Raw genomic sequence first — 25969 nt, 5'->3', positions numbered from 1 at the left:
GGGCTTGTGGTGTCTCAATCTTAACTAAATCTCACCTAAAAGCCAAAAGCCAAGTAATCAACTCAGAACTAGAACTTGCTCATATAGTGATTAATGCAACTGGTATTGAATATAATATGGAAGATTATGCTGATACTAACTGCATTATTATGTGTTTGAGACATGGATGCCCAGTAACTTATTTCAAGAGAAAAGCTTGAGAGGTGAATCTTGATATCCATGATGAGAACACATGCTATTAGGTTAGACTTGGCTGACCACTCATATTTCTTTGTAGTGCATGGAGCTTTATCTGTTCCATGTACTACAAGTTACAGCAAAAACAAAATAAAAAAAGTGTTTTACCAGCTTTCAAAGCCATAAACACTTAGTCAGCACTTTCAGAAAGTTAGTGTAACATTGTCCCTTGTGTTTACACTTACCTCCCATGCCTCTCAGCTGTCCAGATTTTCACAGAATGCCAATATTTTTGTCTCATATGTTGGGTATGATCCTCATGAAGTCCATGGTTTTAGGATAAATTACTGAGGACTGAAGATACTAAATAATGGCATACATTTAGGTTTCAGACTTCATATCCTTCAGTAAATCAGGCAAACACACACATCCAGTTAGTCTAAGAACTTTCTAGGTTTAGAACAGGATGTCAGGTACATGTTATTTATGGACAGCAGGCAGAAACAAATATTTCATTTTTGCCACTGTCTTTTATACTTGCAGATTTTACTGTCTAGCGCGAGACCTGACCTTAACAACTTAAGCAAGGTGTAAGGTCAGGTCTTGCGCCACTCTTGTGTTTAACTGATTCGTCTTTTTCTGAATATCAGAGTGTAATCAGTGCACTCCCTGCACTACATTGTAATAATCTATAATAATCTATGATAAACCAACTCCATCCCATACAGAGTACGAAGACTTCCTGACACAACTCCATGCTATAAACATCAATGAAAGTAAAGTCCTTGTGGTCGATTTCAACTACCCAAATGTTGACTGAATAAACTAGCCAATATCAACTAAATGTCACCAAATATTAACTAACTATGCTAGTCAAAACATCTTGGAGCAAATACTCTGAAAACTAGCTAGGAATGGCACTATCTTAGATATCATGCTAAGGAGTGTAGGATCTTTCTGCACCTCACCTGTGGTTACACCCTCTGTAATTGATACAGATCATGATGCCATTACCTTTAGCTTAATTGTAAAATGGAACTGATTTATAAGTATATCATGGTTCATAGAATTTACTAGTGGAAACTATGATTGAAAAAAGACAATCATAAGAAAACAGACTTGTGTACCATCCTCAAAAACATGACTAAATCTGCTCAGAATGCTGGCAATTAGTTATTTGAAATTATTAATTTCTGCATTAATTAACACATAACTGGGGTAAAACACTTAATATAGAGATAAATTACAAAAAAAGCTGATAGAATAACAAAACTAATAAAGATATACAACCAACAAGGGATACTAATTAGCTTTTAAAACTTACCGTAATCACAAAAGCATCAAGACTTAATAACATGTAGAACCTGCACACTATTTTTATCAAGTCATAAATTATTAACTTGGCTTGGTCTCAAAGACTAAAAAGAGTAATAAAGTATTCTTTGATTACATCAGAAAATTGAATGGGAAAGATTGTGAATAGCATCTTGGTGATATATAATTAGAGTTTACATAAAAAGGGCAGAACAAATGTGCTTATACTAGAAATCAGGGTATGGGTTAGTTATCCTATACCTTAAAGCAGGAAATGGGTTAATTATGTTATACCATAAATCAGGGTATGGGTTAATTATCTTATACCATAAATCAGGGTTTGGGCTATTATCTTATAGCATAGATCAGAGTCTTCTTCTTCTTCTCCTTTCGGCTTTTCCCAGTTAGGGGTTACCACAGCGGATCACCTGTCTGCTCATGATTGGCAGTGGGGTTTTACAGTGTCGAGTTGCCAGCCCAGCGCCCAACCTTCCACGGAAGGCACACACACTCACACACTCACGTCTAGGGCCAGTTTAGACTATCCACTCCACCTACAGCATGTCTTTGGGATGTGGGACGAAACCGGAGCACCTGGAGGAAACCCACGTGACCATAGGGAGGACATGCAGACTCCACACAGAAGGCACCCCAGCTAAGGATCGAACAGGAGAACCTTTTGCTGTGAAGTGGCAATGCTAACCGCTGCACCACTGCAGCTGCCCTATAGCATAGATCAGAGTATGGGTTAATTATCTTGTTCCATAAATCAGGATATGGGTTAGTTATCTTATAATTTAAAGCAGGAAATTGGTTAATTATGTTATACCATAAATCAGGGTATAGGTTAATTATCTTATACTGTAAAACAGGATATGGGGGTAATTATCTTATATCCTAAATCAGGGTATGGGTATTTTATCTTATAGCTTAAATCAGGGAATGGGTTAATTATTGTATATCATAAATCATGGTATGGGTTAATTATCTTATACCATAAATCAGGGTTTGGGCTATTATCTTATAGCATAGATCAGAGTATGGGTTAATTATCTTGTACCATAAATCAGGATATGGGTTAATTATCTTATACCATAAATCAGAATATGGGTTAATTATCTTATATCCTAAATCAGAGTATGGTTATTTTATCTTCCAGCTTAAATCAGGATATGGGTTAATTATTTTATATCCTAAGTTAGAGTAAGATTTAATTATCTTATGCCATAAATCAGCGTTTGGGTTAATTATTAATAAGTCCAGGTATGGATTAATTATCTTATACCATAAATCAGGGTATGCGTTAATTATCTTACACCATAAATCTGGGTTTGGGTTATAATCTTATACCATAAATCAGGGTATAGGCTAATTATCTTATACCATAATCAGGATATGGATTAGTTATCTCTCTCAGAGGTTACCAGTACTTCCTCACATGGTTTTGTACTGCAGCCATTTATTTTGTTTTTGTTTGTTTTTTTGGAATATTTTTATCAAATATTAAATTAGGAACTGAGTTGTGGATAACCTGATGTGTTGATTATTAATTGCAACCTGTGTAATATAATTTCTTCAGTAAAAGCTGTCAAAGGTCGTCAAGATGGTTTACGAAAAAAAGTTTGATAGCAATGATCTTCCCTTTAGTATTAGTGAATGTAAATCATAACAGCTCACTAAAAGGGCATAAACACTGGTTACAAATTAAATGGTCCAGTCATAAAAAGAGACAGCATAATTAAAGATGAGGGATAATGATCGTTAACCATTTAAATGTGACTAGTGTGTATCTACCAAAGCCAGAAAAGCATATTCTGTAGCCCATCTAATTCTAAAGAGTATATCTCATGACTCTAAGGAGGTCATTCTATCACTCTATACTTCACTGAACTGATCCATTTCTGAATACAGTGCTGGTTTATTTAGCCTTCAAACAAGCCACCTAGAAGTATTTAAAGAAATATATTTTCTTTACTGGAAAAAAATCACAGGATCGAAAAAAACTTGCATTTCTCAGAAAGTTTTCAAAGACTGTCATTCCGTTCTTTAATTGTGGATTCTGCAAGACAAAATCTGATTCTGTCTGAAAGTCATGCCTGGAATGCACTACTTGGGGAGCAAGCCCTAGATCAGGGAACAACAGAAACAAAGTGGTAGATACATAATTCAGAGTCTGCCAAAATTACAGAATAGGCTTCTCCTTACAATCAGTCAGTAATCAGTTTCTTTAAATATTATTTTGATATGTAAATGGGAAATAGGAGATAACATTTAATCATTTATTTATTTATTTGTGCATGTTTTTGTTGACTAGTTAATCTCTCTAGTTCTATGAACTCTTTTCAAGGGAGATACAAAGTGATAGTTATATTGACTAGCAGGAAATTGGACAGGACACTGATGAAATTCCCTTACTATTTTTCATAAGTGTTATGGGAGATTTTACATTCACCTGAGCCACTACCAACTCAATCAGATGGGGATTTGGTTTAATGTCTCTTCTGAAGGATGGCACATTGAGAAATGCAGCACTATCTTTTATGTAGCATTAGCATTGGAAAAATGACTCCAAGCACCTCACGGGGGAATAGAACTCATGCTCTTTGATTGTCTGGTATCAAAGTTGAGAGGAGTACCTGTATAACTAATGACATTATTTGAAGTGGGACATATGAGGTGATGTCTATCAAACTGCTTGAAGGTCAGCAGGATATAAGTTTAACAGCCAAATCTATGAATCTAAATAAGAAGCAATGGTAAAAGAAAATAAAAAGTCACAAGCGCATCATATCTAGGGCATGCATGCAGTTTGGGGCCCTTCTGGGTCCTTGTAATTTTAGTTACATAAAACAGAACAGAAGCAGCATCACTAAGAACAACCATAATGTTGCAGGGTCTTCAATTAAAAACAATGAATGTGCACAGTGTTTAGGAAGGGGAGCAGCAAGGATATGAATGAAAGGCTATTAACTACCTTAGGGATCTACCCCATCCAGGTAGATAGGATGTTTTTAGCAAGAGACATACAAGGCAGTCACTGTTTCAGGTACACTGGAAAGGGTGAGATAAAAGAAGCATTATTTCATAAGAAGGGTGATGGAACACTAGTTGCCTTACTGGTTACATAAGAAAGACAAAAACAATGAAAAATTATACAATGCATGGTACAGATATAAGGCTACCCTTGCAAACAATAGGCCCAGATGGATAAGCTGTTAAACTAAGTAGGGCCTCCAGCCAATCCAACCAATAAATGACAGATTGCATAGGCCATGAGGTCAGTTCTTATCTGCTGCCAAAATCTTGTTCTCAGCATAAACATAAACAGCTCCTGCTCAGCAAGACAAGCAAGTTCTAAGAGAGGCCCAGATGTACAAGATCTGTTGATGTGTCTGCATTTTATCTCTACAACTTACCCTGAGGTATGTCTTCATCAGGATACAACTTTTTGTGTACATCCATGGCCATGTCAACCATAAAGGTATGGCTAAGTAAGTCCAATTTTCTCTGAAAAAGTTGTTTTTCACTGTATAACTGCAACAGAAAAATAAAAAAAGCATTGTATTTCATTTGACAAAGGCAAATTATAAATAAAGCAAGCATCAAGGCTAGAAATCTGTCAGATTTTTCTTAAGACTAACATTATAGTCTTAATTTAAGACTAATGTAGGACCTGACAGCAAATGACATTTATACTGCAAAATGTTAAATGCTCTTCATTAACTATCTGCTTAGGGTCATGCATTAAAGTAGGACCTGACAGCACATGGCATTTATACTGCCAAATGTTAAATGCTCTTCATTAACTATCTGCTTAGGGTCAAATGCATTAAAGTTGCCATGCAGTAACTTTTTCAAATTCAGAGACAGCTCCACCACAGTACTTTAGCACGAAGACTTGCAGCATCATGGTGTGCTGTCTCTTTGGACATGCTAAATGCTAATGAGGCAGACTGAGGAACAGACATGCTAATTAGCCACATGGTCTCCCCACAGAACTACCTGTGGTAAGCCATTTACATAATGAGTCTGCAGAGATTAGCACGGCTGCTTGTGATGATGAACATGGCCAAAGGGTCATGTTTATCCATTAAGGTAGAGGTAAGACCTGGAGAGTTTAGTGGTAAGTTATTTGGGACCGTGTGTATGAATGTATGTGAGGGGCTGCATGTGTCAGTATATGTGTGAGTGTATGTCTCAGGGTGAGTTAGTTAGGGGTTAAGTAATGTAGGTGTGTGTGTGTGTGTGTGTGTGTGTGTGTGTGTGTGTGTGTGTGTGTGTGTGTGTGTGTGTGTGTGTGTGTGTGTGTGTCTGTGTGTTGGAGGGTGGGTTGGGATAGCACTCCTAGACAAATGAGCAAATTCAGCAGCAATGGATCAGGACGACCATTACCCACCAGGGAGAGCTACAACTACTTGGTTCAGGGGGACAACCAGCTACCAGGGAGAACTATAACTATGTAGGTCAGGGAGATCACTAGCCACCAGGTAGAAATGCAAATACATGGCTCAGGGGGAAAAATTAGCAACCAGGGAGAACTCTTCATTTTATGTCTTAACAACACTTACATATAATGTGGGATGGGATGCTCTAGTCACCAGGGATATTGTATATAGTGTGCCTTAAAGGGACTTAATGAAAAAATAAATAAAACAGGATGTGAGGAACTTCTTCACACCAGGGATAGTGTTGTCTCCTTAACATTAGGCCACTATCTTCCTTCATAGAGCAGAATCCACAGTCACTACATCTGACCTTGATATTGCAGCAGGTCTACTACAAGGCCATACACCTACAAGTTTACTGATAATTTTGCATTGTTTAATAGCCTGCAGTCACTACATTTGACCTCAATATTGCAGGAGCTCTGCCACATGACCCTACACATACAAGTTTACTGAGAATGTTCTCATTGTTTAATAGCCTATGATCACTACATCTGACCTCGATATTGTAGGTGCTCTACAACAAGGCCCTACACCTACAAGTTTACTAAAAATGTTGTCATTGTTTATTGCAAACATATTTATCATGAAGAACCTTACTGTGTATTAACTTTAACCAGTTACATACATGCCTGCTCTGCTATTGATAGTTTCTGTGAAATAGTCAGTGAAGTCTAAGGACCTCTTACTAAGTTGATCACTGTCCCCTTTAGCTAGACCAGTAGACTATACTGCATATGCCAGTTTAGTCTGAGGAAATGACAGACATGTTTTACTTGCATCTCTTTGCTAATTGTTTTGTTCTGGCTATACATTGATTGCTCATGGTTATAAATTGACCTGAGAGTGGGATTGTCACTGTAGTAGAATGTATTGCTAAATATTCCCTGCAGAACTACATGCTTGGATTACCCAACAGAAGCCTGATGTTCTCTCTGTAACTGAAACTTGGCTTAAACACAGCATAAACACCCCAAAGTTATGCCTTCTGGCTATAATATTATCTGTAATGACTGTATAAACAGGAAAGGTGGTGGTATTGCTTGAATATTTCCCAATATCTGCCACATTTCCACTTACAGCAAACCAACACCAAAATTCATTTCAGTAGAGCTTTTTACTGATTTCCTCAAAATAAACAATTATAAACAAATACGCATTCCTGTCCTTTATATGCCTACTGGTGGCAATACAGTCATACTGGAAGATATCCTACATTGGATATCTATAACACTTCTACAAGAAAAAAATATTACTAGGTTTTGTGAATGTCAATTGGTTTCACATAAACTCTGACTCCCCTACATCTAACACAAACTTATATGGTTTCATACAACTAATTAATAGCACCACACATTATAGCAAGACATCAAATTCTCTATTAGACTGGATCCTAGTATCAGACCCTAGCAAATACTCCACCACAGGTGCAATGTCAGATTCTGTTAGTGATCATCTCCCAACCTATATGACTAGACATTTCACACATCCAGTTAAACAGCGTATTTCTACAACACATAACCTTTCGAGGTTTAACCCAGAAATGTTCATTACTATACTATCATCTATTAACTGGAACTTCCTAAAAATCCTCCCCTTAGATGATGCTATAATTGAATTCAGTACAACCTTTCTAAACATCATAAATAGCCTTGCACCTCCTAGAAAGAAGAGTCTGAAAACAAATAATGCAATCTGGCTATCCTAAAAGAGTAAAATGCTAATGCAGGATAGAGAAAAAACATGCAAAGAATGACAAGAATATAAAACACCTTAATATCTTGAAAACTTCAGAATGCTTCAAAATCATACTAAAAATCAAATAAATAAAGACACAAAATATACTATAATAACTTTCAGAATAATACTAAACATAACCCGAAAAATGTTTGGACATCCATTAAAGAAATATTACATCCTGGCCAAAAATGTAACCCAACCCCTCTCTCCTGATAACTCACCACTTGAAACTGCAATACAGTTCAACACTTATTTTATAGATAGTATAGTATCTCTAAACAAGGATTCCTCAACATCTATTCCCAATCCTGCCTGTTTCTGGTGTCATTCTAAGGGGATCCAGTATCTGTCTGCCTGGGATGACATGACTGACAGACCTTGATACTTTGCCAGAGATGGCCTGCATCTGTCACCCCTGGGCTTCTAGATACTGGCCAAGGCTCTTGCCACCCTTATAGTGCCTTTTTAGGCAGTGTTCCAAAGACCAAATTACCACCATAACAGCTACAAACAAATGCAATCTGAGGGTCATGCTGCCCAACACTAGAAGTCCAAATCTCAAAATGCACTCGCTCGAAGCACTCCTTAAAATGGAGAACATCGACATTTGTGCTGTAACAGAGACCCAGTTCAAGGCAGCAGAAAGTACGACATACACTACCAGGCTATATCTCTTTCCACACCTATCGGCTCCAAAGGCGGTAATGTTTCCATATTCAAAAAGGATGTGCACACCTCCAGAGTGCTAGCCCATCATAACGCATCAGAGATACGTCCACATATCACCACATCCACATTCACCTACAAACCTGGCCCACATCCTATATAAAACTACTCTTAAACAAACATAAATTGTGCTCTTCTTTGGCTGATGACCTTCTAAGGAAGTACCTAAAAATAACAGTCAATAACATTGCCTATCCTGTCTCAATCCTTATAAATAGGTCAATCCAGGAATTCCACATTCCCTCTCTCTAGAAAAAGTTACACGTTATCCCTCTGCACAAAGGAGGAAATTCAACAGATATTAATAACTTTATAGACTTATAACAATCGTATCTCCCCTCACCAAAATACTTGAAAAATGTATTCAAAAGCAACTACTAGACATCTCTTGCAGGAAGAACTCCTATCCCATACACAACATAGCTTCTGACTTTCCCATAATACTAGCACTGCCCTTCTAACCTAGTTTTGATTAGTTTTTCTTATGCGATTTTGTAAAGGCAGGTCAAATTTTAGATTATCATCTACTATTATCCCTAATAATTTGCTATGAAAAGTGACTTTAGTTCAATGGTTGTATTATGAAGAGAGAAGATTTTAAATTTTGCTTTTTTATGGGAAAGGGATTTTGGGAAAAAGTAGCTGCTTCTTTTTTTATTTTTAGTTTCTTCGAGTTGAGCATGAGTTATGAGTAACAAAGCCATGTTTCAGTTGCTGTTAAAGCTTCCTGAGTAATTTTTTGGAGGTGTGCATCTTGTCAGATGTGCAAATGAGTGTGGAGTCATCTGAGTACTGTATTAGGGAGGCCTGTTGTATGGATGTGTGCAGGGTGTTGGTGAGAATTTTAAAGAGGAGGGGACCAAGGATAGAGCCTTGTGGTACAATGGTGGTGACTGGGAGTTATGGAGAGAGAGGGGGGTGTCATTTTATTGACTGATACCTATCGGATAGGTAGCTTTTGAACCATAGAATGGTGGGCTGAGAGAGACCTAATGAAGATGTTTGAAGTAGATGTTTGCTGTGACAAACTGGGTTGAAGTCTAGAAATAAGGATACTAGTTTGTCATTATTGTAGCTTTATTGACAGTATCTATATAGGTTAGAAGTGCAGTGCTAGGACAGAAGCCATGTTGCATGAGAATAGGAGTTCTTCCTGCAGAAGACAGTTTAGCAGTTTTACTGAGCTCCCTCTGACTGCAGCAGTTAAAACACTAGCTGATGGAGGGCTGTCTTCGTATTATAGCTCAACAATTTAAACTTAATGGGATGCTACATTTGCTCTGTAGGTAACTAGAAAGACAAAATATGGAAGCAGAAGCTGCAGAAACTAACTATAATACTGGATCTGTGAGATGAGATCCAACTGCAGGAACTATCAGGATTTATAACACAGGCGTTAGGACTATTCAGCATAACTCTTGATCTCGTAGTGCAAGAGATTTGGGCAAACCCGACAAATGGGAGGACAGGGCCCAAAAACAGGGAAGTATTTTAAATATTGCTCTTATAAACTCATAAAGTTGCTAGAGTAACATGGTTTGTTTTAACGTACATTTTCTGAAGGATTTGAAGTCTAAAACTTAAATGTATGTCATTATTTAGTGACTTCAGTCATCAGGTCATCCCAGTGAGTTGCCAGAAAACCACACATTTTATGAGGAATAAACTAAAATATGAGCCATAAACGTGGACATTCTGTGAAAATCTGGACAGTTGAAAGGTATGTTAATCAGTGTATAAAGTTTTTGCGGGCTGCTAACCCTTACATCTTCTATCACATAATGCCTTGTTCCTCCTACCTCTCTAGTTTTGGATCTAACAAAACAAGATACCTACCATAGTAAGAAAAAAACAGGTCACAGGAAGAAGAGGTGACAGTTGTTAACAGAAGTTGGTGCCTTACTTAAAGATCCAGAGCTGGGGAACACAAATATCTTTCAAAAAACATTGCAGAAGAAGGTAGTGAATATCAAGACAACCAAGACAGAACATGCTTAAAGAAAAGCTTAAAGGTCTTCCTATGTTGCCATAGCAACATACAATGCAATAAAAATGCTATTCAGAAGGGCATTACATGGGAAGCTTTAGTCCTCACATCATTTTGGAAAGGAAATAAACAAACAACTGGTCATCCTTGTTTAAAGTATTTGCTGTATCTGTACTCTATCTGAGCTATTTCTGTACATACCTCTCAATGTCTTTGTTCAAGAATTCTGGTCAAACCCAAAAATAATGAGGGGGACAGAGGTCCAAAATCAAGGAAAAGTGTCAGATATTATTCTATTCTACTTGAAAAGGTAATAAAACAATGTGTTTTGCATCAACATGTATTGCAGTATGAAACTCTAATGGCTGGCATTACTGACTGTCTGTAATATTCAGTCATTTACCAGAAAATCAAAAATTGTATGAGCAACAAATCAAAAGCATGAAGCAAAATCAGAGACATCCTGCATGATAACATCCATACAATGAAGGAGACACTTCCTTCATTAGAACTTTGTTAAAAGCAGACTAGAACGCGCACTGCCTGGTTCTAATTTGTCTCTGTAGCCACTGTACACATGAAAGAAGGGGAGGATACACAAACAAACCTTCTCCTTTTGAAAGACAGAATAAGGAGGCCTGTTTAAAATAGTTTGTGACTGAGAAATGTTCCTAGTAGAAGTGCTGACCACCCAAAATAAAATGTTTCCATGATAAAAAGATGATAAAAAGCTTCCAATCTGCCAAGCAGCTGGTTCAGGTGGACTGAATGAGCTACTAGTCAATAATATGAATGTCTCAAGTTGGAAGTAAGCCTCTGATCAGAGTCCTAAGAAGCACGGTACCACTAAGGAAATATTAAAGGCCTTAAGAGAAAAATAAAAGGATTTAGGGTCTTGGTTCACATGGGAATTTAAAACAGCTACCAGTGGACCTTGACAGAGTAAAACTGTGGCTAAAATCAAAGCTTTCCTAAAGATAATTACATACAGCAGCAACCAGCACTGAAAAAAAGCCTAATCTGAGGGCAGTAGCCCAAGCAGAAAGTTGTTTCCATTTGTGCCTATAAATATTTTGCAAAGAGAGAAGCTGAGTGAACATGAGATAAAACAGTGATCACTTAAATAAAATTCCACAGTATGCAAGTTAGCAGCTGAGATAGACTGAAAGCAGACATTGCAAAGTTCACAGTGATGACCAAGGAATGAAAGATGTGAGGCAGATACTACCTTCATCAGACGAGTCTATTCTTGTTAGCCACTAGGAGGCAATCATCTACACAGGGAACATTTGGGTGCCCCTGCACCTTTAAGTGAGCAGCTGTGACTCACAGGTACTTTGCAAACACCTTTGAGGAAGCAGCAAAGCTGAAAAGAAGGAAGCACTACTCACAGTGCCTGGCTCCTATCTAGAAGATTAGAAACCTTTATGACTACTTTGCTGTCTTGATGTGCAGAAAAGTATCTTTAACATCCAAATGAATTACTTAATGCACATGCATTTTGAAATAATTTCTGGAAAAAGTGCAGAATGTTGTGGAAGGTGCAAGCATTCATTGTTTCCATGATAGGCTCTCTGGTCACCCCATGGACTGGGAGACTTCTAACACTTGTGATGGAGCTGCCATAGTGGCAGGATATGGTGGGAATGACATCTCTGCCCAATCTCCTTTGCTGAGGACATGAGGCATTCTTCACTAATTCCCTGTTCAGATTATCTTTGTTGCTTGGCCCAGAAAATTATATATTTTTAAACATAAAGGAGATGAGTCAAACCCTTTCAGATGTAAGTGTAGGTTTTCATCCCCTACAGCATGTCTACAGCAGGATAAAGAAGAATAAATGAAGATCTTGATCTTTCTAAAACCAGCAACAGGACTAATCTGGGTGCCAGCAACGATCACCAGCTTGTGTCTGGTATTGAGACTGGATTGGATGTTATGGTCCTCATTGACTTTGGTGCAGTTGTAGACAAACCCAGGATAATCTGAAGCAATCCTGAGTCCCAACTCAACTAGCCTAGATATAGGTTGTTGGTGGGCTATGTACTCTTCATGTCATAGAGTGGTTCACTATAACCACAGATGAGTGAACAAGGAAAATCATAATTCACAGCTATCAATTACAGTTTTCTTTCCATAGCCCACAGCTAACAATTAAAGTTCTCTTCCTCTTACTTGCCCATTTGTTGTCCTTGACAGATACTCTGAGAACTAAAAATCTAATGCACTGTTTAGGTCTGGATAGTGACTGTATAACCATCTTGTAAATATCTTCTGCTGATGCCTATATGAAGAATGTCACTAAGGCCACAGCAGTCCTAACGGAATGATTCTTTCTGTGGCACCTTAAATGCTTCTTTACATAACTTTAAGAAAATGTATTACTACAGCAAGCTACATGGAACAGTCTTTCTTTCATATTGGAAAACATAATCCTTTAGAATGAAGTTAAACAAACAACTGATATGATTTTAATACAGTTTTTATCCCTTTCAAGGTAAAGTTTAACTGTCTGAAAGAATCCACGTCACCAATATATTGGGGTAAATCACAAAAAGAAGGAAACTGTATTTTTTTGTACAGAAAAACAGACATATCAGGCATTAAAAAGACTGATAGCCAGTGCTACCCTATCTTTGTGGAACTACATAAGGAATGTGCAAATGAAAATTTGAGTGACTGGAGAATAGGCCTGATTACACAGCTGGATGACCATCAGCAATCTCAAATCACACATGCTTGACCACCAAGTAGAAATACTGCGAGTGGAGAGATGATAAAATTCACAAGCAAATGAGAGTAATCTTGCTGAAATTGAATTCATCCTTAAGTCTTCGAGAGTACCTTCACTAGGTAGACCCTGTTTTTTACAAAATCTCACCAAAACGACAGTGATATATAGACTGTATTTTAAATAGCATACATCATGGACAGAAGTAGGTTAAATAATAAAAAGACAGCTGGGTGCACAGGTCCCAGGATAAAATGTGCCCAATCCTGGTAGGCACACTGGTGACAAGACTGGAAAAAATGACAGTGTTGAATCCTCAAGGCATGGAAGCATTCCTATAAGGGGGTTAGGCTAGGCTCAGGGAAGGAAGTCTGCCCCCCCCCCCCGTAGAAGGAAGTAGTAGTCCACAAAACCACAAAAACTAATAGGACAAAAAGAGCCATAAAGATGATAGACTATTCAGGATAAGAAAGAAATTATGTACTGTTACTATTATGCGAGAAGCCCAGAACTTCTGGACAGAAGATATACAAAAAGATTAAGAGAGAACTTAGAGGAAAGAAAAAAATACTTGCACAAGAAAAACTGTCAAAAGTTTCAAATGCAAATTTGTATTCATTAATACAACAGATACATGAAAAACATTTTGTAGACCAATAAACCTTGGGCTGTTTGGAAAAAGAAATGCCCGAGGAAATGCAAAAATATAAAGAACAAAATCTAGAGATTTGTGAAGGGTATGTAAAAAAAGAAATATGAACATGTGAAAGAAAGAGAGATATGATATGGTACAATATTTACGCAAAGGAGAAACCCAAATTAATACAAAAAAGCAGCACCAAATATATCTGAAGAGAAATTCAGGCAAAGGCAATGAGATATGGAAAATTTCACAATACAAAAACTAAGATCACAAAAAGGGAACATAGAACAGAAGATTAGTAAAGTAGAAGTTAAACAAAATAGAAGCTGAAGTTATGGAATACCTGCAAAGTGAAGAATTTAGTGTAGAAAGTCTAACACAGGTTATATCACGGTATAATGGAACAATGAGTCCCCCAAGTAAGGAGAAACAGGAGACGCAGGAGACATCTGAAGAAGAAATATGGACATGGGAAAGGAAAGGAGATTTAATATGTTGCAATATTTATGCAAAGGAGAAAGCAAAACAAAAACCGTAGTACCAAATGTATTTGAAGAGAAATACAGGCAAAGGCATCCAGGTATATAACATTTTATAATACAAAAAATAAGAAACAAATAGGGAATGTAGAAAGGATGATTAGTAATGGAGAAGTTAAAGAAATAGAAACTGAGGTTATGGATTACCTGTCAACTGAAGGATTTAATGTAGAAAATCTAACTCTGATAACACCACAACAGGGTAGAATAATGAATCCCCAAATTAAAGAGAAACCAGTGGAGTAGGAAACATCTGATCAGTTGCCAAATGAAGATACTTGGAGCCTTCAGTAGAAAACCAGTATAAAAGTTCAGTTGGAGCACAGCAAGGAAAGGAACAGCAAACTGTGGCAAATCTGACACAGTCAATGTTGTGTAGTGATAGGCCAGTGAGTTCCCATATGAAAGAATAACAGATGACACAGAATGAAACTTGAAGAGAATATGGCACAGGATGATGCTCTGGAACTTTCTGTAGAATGCTCACAGGAAATGGAGAACAAAGAATGTGCCCTCAGTTTAGAAGAAAATGGTCTAATGGAGGAGTTGCTTGATTTACTAGAGATGGATAGACATATTAAGATCAATGAAAGAAATGAACTACAGAAAGTCAAAAAGACCCAAAATGTTAGAAGTTTGATCATATAAATGAACACAGCAATCAGAATGACTTATAGAAATTCATGCAATATAACAGAAGTAAATAGGATATATTACAGTGCAGCTAAATTAATAACAGATAAAGTCTTACCACAAAAACACAGGGCAGTAAGGGAAAGTAAGGGGACAAATCAAATGGCATCATGGAAGTTGTAACATCCCTCCTCTGGGCCAGTAATTAAGGAGCCTCAGTCCTCACAACTAACACCAGTGAGTGACGTTCACTTAGAACAAAACTAGATGCACACGGTATTTCCAGATGCAGCTCTCTTCACCAAGCACAATTTCCCTTAAGACCACACACAGGGTGCACATTCCCTCCTGGGACTGGGTTTCTCTCTCCAGGCCCCAAATAGGACTCCCTGCTGACACAGCTATAAAGTTGAGTCCTCAGCCGAGAGTTCCAAGCCAAGTCCTCCACCTCCCTCTCTATAAAACCAGTGCTGTGTGTCCCTGCTCCAACTAGCTGACACACACACTCTTTGAGATGTGAATTTCACACACACACACACACACACACACACACACACACACACACACACACACACACACACACACACACACACACACACACACACACAGCTGGGAAAGGCTGGCACAGATTTACCAGCTATGCCCCCCTCTGCCCAGACTATAAGATAGATACTGCCACCAGATCAATCCAAAGCCAGCTACTCTAAGGCTCTTACAAGGGTGCCCAATTATACTGAGTAAAATTAATACTAACACAAATGTAGTGCTTGACCAATGCAGCAAGGCTTTCAGGAGCAGCCACAGTGTCACCAAATAAATAAAAATACTCAAAGGTTAAAATATTCTCTAAAAGGCCAGCCACAATGAAATGTTTAAAAATATTTAATAATAAATAATAAAATAACATGAAAATACTAAATATCTATTTACAACAAACACCAGAGTTTCAATCACAGAAATATTAAAAATAACACAGAAGGAAAGGTTCACACATATACAGAAAAACAGTGCTTAACTAATCTCACTATATTTTCCTGATGGATTAAAAAAAATACTGTTCCTTAGTTCACTTACTTGAGCAAGGTAAAATGAAGTAGTCAAGTGATCTTTTCTTTGTCAGATTTCACAAACAGACTGCCCTGAGACTTCTGTCTCATCTAGTATTAAAACATCATTTCAGTGCTGGATTACAGAATGACCACACACATCTGGTCACCTGAGTTCTGGTTCCCACATTACTCCCTTTATTATAAACTAAACCACAATCTAGCACACATGTCATAATACACATACACACAGCTATGTTAAGATATATTATAGCATCTGGAAGCATAAAACCATTTTAAAAACATCCACCCTTCCAGGGGTAGCAATTAGTTCAGAACTAAGGACAATACAGTAGGATTCCTAGTCTTGGTTTTCACATACATTTGTTCTCTGGCTGCAATGAGACCAGTGAGATACAATCTTTATGGCCTAAATCAGGTAATTTAATTTCAGACTGGTTTTCAAAGTAAGCTGGACTGAGATTAACCTCTTCTCTTCCAGTATCCTCTGTTACAATATATTCATTTCAATAGTTACAATACAGTCTGACATACAGGTGTATTTCTTTTCTGTCCATCAATGTTGGTCATTGTGTATATTGAACCTAGTCAGCCACTGTAGCTAGACAGTGCATGCATATAAGTTACTGAGCAAGCGTGAGAGCAGTGCCATTTTGTGTAGTCAGTCAGTGTGAATATTAGCTTGAATGGAGATGTACATACACGTATATTAGAATTAACAAGTCAGTCAGTAAGTATATGAAGTACGAAGTATACGTACAAGTAACAGCTCCTGATGTGTGTATGTATAATAAATGACTTGAACACATACCCAGCCTCAGTGTCTCATTTGAATACACGAGACATGTGGCATGGTGTCAGAATGAGATCCAAAGTTGAAGTAGCTCGCAAACCAGGATGCATGCAGTAGAAGTGGAGTAATATGCAAACAGGTCAGTGGTTAGTCAATGTTAATTAAATTCATTTCAAATGATTTTCAGTCGCCAAACATGTGGCGTAGCATTGAAAGTGTTCAAAACAATTTCTGAGCTATTCAAAATGTCCAAGATAGTGACATAATATTTAAAGTGTTTGAAATGATCTCTTAAGTGTTTAAAATGTTTTAAAAGGCTAAAATGTCAGAATTTTTGCCCTGTCCAACTTTTTTACAATAACTAAGACTTTTCAAAGTGTCCGAAGTATCCAGAGTGTTCGTGGTATTTGCAGTGTCAAAGTAAAGCATTTTTGGACAGGTTGTTGTGCACTTGAGAAAAATTACAAGTACCAGGTCTATATTTAAGTTTAAAAGAATTTTGTTATTATGGCAGAGGGATTTTGCAGACCTGAACTGCTGGTGTTTGATAATAATATTTCTGAAAATTGGTGAGTGTTTGAGCAAGAATATGATACTTTCATACAAGCTGCATTTTCTGATAAAGATGCATGTATAAGAGCATTTATACTTCTCAATTTAGCTGGTTTAGAGGCCATTGAGCAGGAACGTTCATTTGTGTATGCACCTGCCGTATATGCAGAGATATTGGAGAACCGCCATATTGTGATACAGGCTGAAACGTGGGAAGACCCTGAGTGCTTAAAACATAAATTTAGAGAAAAGTGTAACCCTCAAATGAATATTACAAAGGAAAGGCACAAATTTTACACATGAAATTAAAAGCCTGGTGAAACTATTGCAACATATATTACCGACTTAAGAAATAAAGCAAAAGCATACAGATTTGGTGATCTATGAGATGAGTTGATAAAAGAACATCTTGTATGTGGTGTTAATAATGATGCAGTGAGAAAGATTTTGCTTCAAGACAGTGACTTAACATTGAGCAAAGCCACTGAGATTTGTCAAATACATGAGATTACAGAAAAGCATACAGATATGCTTATGAATGAGAAAAGCATGTTTGCAGTATCTGCTAGTATGATTGCTGATAGTGTGCAGCAGAAAGTCAAGATGAAAAAGAAATATAAACCAAGAGGCAGTGCCACATCCAACCTCAGTGTTAACTGTCACAATTGTGGAGGCAGTCATGAACCTAAGCGGGAAAGTGTTTAGCTCACAAATGTAAAAAGTAGAATAATTTCTAAAGGCTTTGCAAGTCTAAAGTGTTGCAAACTTTTATTAAAAGAAAGTATTTGAAGAAGCAAGTAGATCAGATAGAGACTGTAGCAAACTCCAAGAGCTGTGAGCAAACTTTCTTTGTTGAAGGTATCTCTATGATCAATGAAACAGTTAATTCAGTAGATTATCAGTTGTCAGCAAAGAGTGAAATATTTTGTACTATACAAATTAATTGGAAACCTGTCGAGCTTAAAGTAGACAATGGATCTAAGTGCAATGTTATATCATCACAAATGTTTGCTAAAGTAAAAGCTGGTGGGAAACTTGATTCAGCAAAGTGTGCAAAACTAGTTGTTTATGGTGGTAAAGAGATTCAGACTGATGGCACAGTAGTTTTTTTATGCCATTCTGTTGGAAACGGCTATGACTTGCAGTTTTACGTAGTCAAAAGACATGTGCAGTCACTGTTAGGCCTCAAAGATAGTCTGCGAATGGGACTGATTTAATTTAAGAAAGAGGTAAACCATATAAGTCTGAGTAACAATGATACTTTTGCACAGAATATTTTTAGTGAATATGCTGATATTTTCAAAGGCGAGCTTGATAAACTTCCAGCCACATATTCTATGAAATTAAACCATGAAGTAAGTCTAGTTGTCAGACCAGCACAGAAAATTCCAGTAGCAATGGAGAGTAAAGTGAAAGCAGAACTAGACAAAATCGTGAATTTAGGTGTCCTTACTCCAATAGAAAAACCCATCTGAATGGGTATCCTCCATAGTCATAGCTATAAGAAAATCTCAGATGATATTCAAATGTGTATTGATCCATGAGACTTAAACAAAGCACTTAAGCATCCTCATCATCCAAAGCATACAGTAGAAGAGGTAACCAATCTCATGCCAAATCCCACTGTTTTTTCAGTCTTAGATACAAAAAGCTCTTTTTCGCAAGTCTTCATTGTTAACCACATTCAGTACACCATTTGGTAGATACAGATTTTTAAGAATGCCATTTGGAATTAATTCTGCTAGTGAAGTCTTTCAATGTCCCATGGAACACATTTTTCTGGTTATCCATGTGCTATTATACTAGACGACATTATTGTTGGAGGCAATGGTGAAGACAAACACAATAGAAATCTCAGCAAAGTTGTAGACTATGCATGTGAAGTAAATCTCAAACTGAATCCTCAGAAATGTAAAGTCAAACTGAAAGAAGTTACTAATGTGGGACATTTGTTTACAAGTTCTGGCTTACAACCAGATCCATCTAAGCAAACAGCAATTGTTGAAATGTCTGTTCCAGAGAATGTCACATCTTTATGTTTTCTAGGTATGGTCAACTATTTAGGAAAGTACATCCCAGACTTAATTGAGCTTTCTGCACCATTACGTGAGTTGCATGCAAAAATGTAAACTGGTCCTTGTTGGAACAACACAAAAGAGCATTTGATATTCTGAAGAAGATAATTGCCAGTCCACCCACATTGAGATATTATGATGTTCACAAATCTATAACTCTTTCTTGCCATGCTTCAAGGTACGGCCTTGGTGCAGCATGTCTTCAAGAACACATACCCATTGCTTATGCATCAAGAACTTTAATTCAGAGATGCATTGTGCACAAATAGAAAAAGAAATTTTAACAGTAGTGTTCGTATGTTTGAAGTTCAATGATTATATTTTTGGCAAACCTATCCAAGTAGAGACTGATCATCAACCCCTAGTGACAATTTTGAAAATGCCAATATATGCAGCACCAGCTCGATTGCAATGCATGATGTTAACATTGCAAAAGTACAATTTCAATATTGTTTACAATAAGGGCAAAACACTTGTACTTTGCTGATGCTTTGTCACGAGCACCCAGACAAATGATAGAACAGCACAAAAATGAAACAGCAGACTCTGAAGTCATGGAAGGCAGAAATGTTTCATCATCACAGCTTGATGAACTAAGAAATCACACAGCTTCAGAGCCAGTTCTCCAGAAGATGAAAAACTCTATAAGTCAAGGATGGCCCACATGAAAAACCCATTTACCACTTGACATTCAGCAGTATTTTCCTTACAGAGATGAGCTCATGATGGAAGATGGAATCATCATGAAAGGTTCAAAATTGGTAGTTCCTAAAGCATTACAACAGGAATATATCAACATTTTGCATCATGGTCACCCAGGTACTGATTCAACCAAAAGAAGGGCAAGAGGCATTGTATTTTGGCCTTCTATGTCTAAAGTTATAGAGAAGGAAACTATCTGGTTCAATCTGCAACAGCACCAAACTGCATCAACAAAAAGAACCACTTCAGCTACACCAAATTCCTGAATTACCATAGTCGACAGTTGCTGTAGATATTTTTGAATGGAATGGTCAATATTACTTGATGTTAGTAGACTCTTACTCAAATTGGTTTGAAACTGACCTACTTACTAACTTGAAGTCCAGCACAGTCATTACAAATTTGAAGACACATTTTTCTGTCCAAGGTAGTCTGCACAAAGTCATGTCTGAAATGGTGCACAGTTTACTAGTCAGCAGTTCAAGAAATTTGCTGAGACTTGGGAGTTTGTTCATATTGCCAGTAGTCCTGAATATCCACAAGCCAATGGTTTAGCTGATCGTGCAGATCAGAGTGCAAAGTATTTGTTGGAGAAATCCAAAAGAGATGGTACTGATGTTTTCTTTAACTTACTCAATTTTAGAAACATTCCTCGAGACAACTTGCTTGGTTTACCTGCTCAAAGCTTGATGTCCACACAAATACAAACTCTTCCAATCAAACAATTCTTAATACCAAATGCAAAGAATAATAGAATGGTGAATGCTCAACTTTCGAGAAAAATTCAGTCACAAAAATTGTACTATGATAACACCAGTAAATCCCTTTGACCATTGTTACAAAGAGAAGTTATGAGAATGCAAAGATCCAAAGGTTGTGTCGTGTAGGAATTGTGAAGGACATTTGAGAGGAACCAAGATCTTACATCATACAACTGAAGGAATGGATTGCAGAAAGAATCGTAGACATGTGTTACCTGTCTCAGAACCAGTGCCACAGCAGATTGCCTGTGCCAGTGACTCTAATTTCAGAGTGGACTCATCAGCTGTTCAAATTCAAAAGGACAGTGTGCTTTCTTCAAACAACTCTGATGTAAAACCAGATGTTCCAGTATTGAATGAATCCCCAGAGACTGTCCCTGTTGCTAAACACAGTCAGAATTTCTATGTAACTAAAGCATGTAGAATTTGCAAACCCAATCCTAAATACACAGCGACTTGGACGTAAAATCTGTTGTTTTTGTTGAAATGTTGAAATACTGTCTAGCTGTCAATATGCCTTTGTACTTGCATTTTGCAATGCTGAACAAAATTAAAGAGGGAGTATGTAGATCAGTGTGTATATTGAACCTAGTCAGCCACTGTAGGTAGACAGCACATGCATATAGGTTACTGAACACGTGCGAGATCAGTGCCATTTTGTGTAGTTAGTCAGTGTAAATGTAAGCTTGAATGGAGATGCACGTGTGTGTGTGTTAAAAGTAACATGTCAGTCAGCATATGAAGTATGAAGTACATGTACAAGTTACAACTCCTGATGTGTGTATGTGTAATAAACGACATGAACACATACCCAACCTCAGTGTCTCATTTGAATATACAAGACATACGACAAGCAGGACCCACTGTTCGTACATTTTTAACACAAGCAGCTTTACAAATACATTTTCAAACCAAGCACTTGTACAAATCAGTTTGATATACAAATGACATATAATTCTTTACAAAACTCCAGCTAGCTATGCTGGCATGTGTTACACATCCACTGCTCTCCTTCTCGTGGCATAGCTGACAATATCTCACATCATCACAGAAGTGCTGAATAGAGAAAACTATAAAGCAGTTAAGACAAGAAGTGTCACTGTTAGATGAGTTCAGAAGAGGGAGCAGATTAACAAAAATACTCAAAGATAGACATGATAAAAGCAACACACAAATTTAGCATGTATATGGGAAGTACAAAATATCAGTGTGAGGTTATGACAAACGTCTTGAATGCCAGTGAGTTGTGAACTTGACCTTTGAACCTATGTATCTTTGTACCTGTTTAACAGATAGCTGAAAAGTCTGCTACAAACAATTTTTAGAGCCAGATAAGTTACCACTTAGTAGCCTAATATCTAAACAACTTTTGGATCTAGTATGTATTAGGGTAGGCAGCCTTCTAGCGTAAAACAGCTCCTGACACTCCATAAACTGCTAAATATATTCCATATCAAAAATAAATAAGGTTGGCCACCTACAGATGCCTATAACAACCTCTGCAGTGGTTATATAGGAATAAAAATGCTTAAGTTTAATAGCGCACACATTTAACCGGTCACATCCTGGAGGTACACAGTGATGTTTCCTCTTCAGTCACTTAAAGCTCTGACAGACCAAAGTCCTTCAGCCATCAGCTGTCAGTAAGGATACAAGTTGTGGGACAAGGCCTGACTGCAGGGCCAGGAGACAGGGAATACAGTCAATGAGACAGACAGTGAGACTAGAATGTAAGTTACACTACAACCACTTTGATAATCATAAAAATGCACCCCCTCTAGAAGAAAATGTCATAATACATGCATTCCTAGACAATGACTAGGTATATTATCCCCAGATTATTTGTGGCTTAGAGGAAAATCATACACCTGCCTTTTGTAACAGATGTACATAGGTACTCTAACCTTACCTTCATCTAAGCCACTAAAGACAAGCTGACCTTTCATAGTTACAATCAGAATGTAAATAGACAAATGGAATTTTTAACTACTTAACACATACATATTGGAAATAATATTAAACGCATAGGCCCTTTTACTCATCAAACACGGTCTTTAACCAAATATGTTAAAAGTTGCTAAAATTCACAAAGCTGTCATCATTGGTCCAATCCTTCAAAATAGTGTGCTGCTCTGATCCTTTGTGAAAAAGCTAGAATTAAAAGGGAACAGAAAATTCTGTCTACACAGTTTCTAGAATAACAACCAAGTTCCCATATTTCATTCTAGCAGTATTTGAACTGAAATATTTAAATAAGCAACATTAGTTTTCGGAACCTTAAACCATAAGTTGAATGTTTCTATCTCAAAAAGATCATCTGTTTCTGCTATATCTACTTTATTATGTCTAAAAATATATCTGTCTTATCTAGTCATGTTTTGGTAAGGCTTTTTGTTTCATATTTGTTCACATCAGAGTTCCTACACTTTTTAGATTTCATCTACAAAGCTGACTATCCTTAGGTAGGTCAAAGTTTCTTGTTTGTTTTAATTATACGATTTCTGGTAGTCCTATATTCCTCACAGCACAAGCTAATTAAACATATTAGTGCCAGCTAAACAGCTGGTAGACATTTTAATCTTGTCCATATTTATAAAAGATTTAGACTCTATCTCCATGCTATAAACAACAGAAAAAAAAACAGGCAAACTTTCAGGTATCCACTGACACATATAGTTAACAATTAAATCACGCTGTGGTCTCTGACTTCTCCTAGAATAATTTTCCAGAAAAATCTTTACTCTTCTACTTTACCTGTTTGTCTGATAAAAACTCCAGCAGTGTAAAAATCATATGCCGGTTAAGAAAGGGTGAAACCTTTGTTGTAAGATCATATTCCGCCATTGCTTTTCTTAAAATCCAAGTCTTTGGTCACTAGAAACAAAATTAAGCTGGCAAGCCAAGAACCTACTAAGATGCTGCTGATTTCAGTCACTGGAAAACAGAACTGAGCTGGCAAACAAACCTACTACTAAAGTAAAGAATGCAGCAAAAGGCGTCAGATGATTATGATGTCACTAAAACAGAATGTGTTAGGTGATTGTGATGTCACTGGACTGAAAAAAAATGTCTTTGGACTTTAGGTTTCAAAGTACTGTTCTTAACTCTTATATTGTAATGTTTGGCTGTTACAGTGTTGAGAATGTCTTGCAGGATTGGTTAGGAGGAATTGTATTTTTATACATATTTGTATTCTAAGCAAAATACAGTATTTCACAAAAGTACTAATTATGCATGGCAGGTTCCAAGCTGGCAGACAGTACAATTCTTGAAAGTAGTGTTAGTACAGAAGAATGACTGTGTCATGTAACTGCTTAACTGAGTTCTTTGTTTTACAAAATCAGGCCCAAAGAGGTTTAGAGTATTCTCAAACATATGAATGAATCATGATAGATGAGTTTACTTTGAGACTGTGTCAAGTATACTGAGCATTGCATTACAAGTGCATTGGGCTCCAAGTCTCCATCATTTCAGTATGCAACCTCCAACAATCAGTAAATGATTTGACTTTAATGTACATTTTCCCCAGGGGTATGGAACTATTAAACTAGTATTCTGCAAACTTTGTACCTTTCTAAAGTTATTAAATCTCCCCTCGTCATACTGTATAGACAGCTTACTACTCCAAAACAAATATACAGTCAGGGAGACAGGGAGCTAGGTGCTTTGGCTTATAACTCTCTCCCTCTCCCTTTTGACCAACATGTGGCAAGGTTGTCAGGAAATCTTTTATTTAACCCAGCTAATTGCAAAAGGAATATCATCAAGAACAAAGAGGTAATCATTCCCAAATCCTCAGAACTGATCATAAATACATGCATACATACATAGTTACATACAAATAGTTCAGGTACGGACAATAATGTCCTTCTAGCCTGCCAATGCACCAGAATGACTATTCCCATAATAAGTCTCCAGCTTGTTCTTAAAAATGTCTAAACTAGTGCTTGTTTTGAGTCTATATTAAATCATCGAACGCTTAGAAAAGTGAACGATGATTTATCGACCCCATGTAAGTGAAAGCTTACAAACATGAAAACTTAGAACAGCAATTTTTTCCCCAAGGGAAAAAAATCGCTGTTCCAAAAAAAAAAAATACACTTAAAACATAACATAAAGTGGGGGACTTTGCCCACCACACCCCCTGACGTGGGGGGCTTTGCCCACCATACCCCCCAATTAAATATACCAACTCCGAGATTGCACTACAGTGACAAAAATGGCAAAGTAACGGACACGGCCAAGCAATTTCTTTCCCAGGGAACAAATCCACTTATATGCTGCTTCATCATTTTGCCTTTTCGTCTTTTCAAGTTTGACCAAGACGCATTCGAAAGAATGCGTCTTCGGTCATCTAATAGGAACCCATTGTTTTAATGTAATTTAGGTATCGTATGCCATGCATCAGCTACTCACTCAGAAAACCAATTACAACAGTCGTCTTTCTTGTATAATCTTTTGAAAATGTTTTCTGATGATTCTCTTTTAGTTACTTTTTTGATAACCCCAAACATTCCCAGAGGTTGTTGTTTCTAAATGGCCTATGCACTTCTGGTTTAATTTCTTCAGGTCTTTATGGTTTCTAATACCATGTTGAGAATGGACCCTGTTCCTAAGTCAAAGTATGATTAAAGTTCATGAAATTATTATTGTTTCAATCTTTGATGTTAGCTAAAAGTGCTCTTTGCAGCTCCCACAATGTGCCCAAAATTGACTCCTTTTGCAATTTATACAGTTACATGTATCGGTTGAATATCTAAATAAGACTGCAGATTCGGTTTTGAGACCCGTTGTTCTTACTACTATTCGAACTGTCTGGGTATCCTTCTTCCACATTGCCCTCATTTCTACCTGCAGATGCTGGTATTTTTTGACTGCATCTCTCTGTACGTAAGACACTATAATCAGTGGGTGTAGCAATTTCAATTATCAATCCCATTTTTGTCTTCTTTTCATGGACTATTATATCTGGTTTTCTTGAATCTATTTTTGGAACTGTTGTTAATGGGTGATCTCATGTTTCCAATGCCTCTCAGCTACTTCAGTATTTGAATGTTTGCACAATCCCCAGTGCAACAGGCTTA

The 25969-nt window shown here is 37.1% G+C and overlaps 1 protein-coding gene across 1 annotated transcript in view; it reads right to left on the bottom strand.

The window, feature by feature from the left end:
• The window catches only part of LOC122814308 (eukaryotic translation initiation factor 3 subunit E-like), a 53173-nt gene extending 29444 nt beyond the window's left edge, over nucleotides 1–23729 (bottom strand). The window contains exons 1-2 of the mRNA XM_044086895.1: nucleotides 23640–23729; nucleotides 4908–5025 (exon numbers count right to left, since the gene is read on the bottom strand). Of these exons, the coding sequence (XP_043942830.1) occupies nucleotides 4908–5025; nucleotides 23640–23729 (208 nt within the window). The remainder of the gene's footprint in view (nucleotides 1–4907; nucleotides 5026–23639) is intronic.
• Between the last annotated feature and the right edge of the window lie 2240 nt (nucleotides 23730–25969).

The sequence above is a fragment of the Protopterus annectens genome, chromosome 10.part0, assembly GCF_019279795.1.
Source record: "Protopterus annectens isolate FY-2018-M chromosome 10.part0, PAN1.0, whole genome shotgun sequence".
In the NCBI taxonomy this organism is placed as follows: domain Eukaryota; kingdom Metazoa; phylum Chordata; order Ceratodontiformes; family Protopteridae; genus Protopterus; species Protopterus annectens.
Note: the sequence above shows the minus strand (reverse complement) of the source record. Positions and strands in the feature narration are given on the sequence as shown.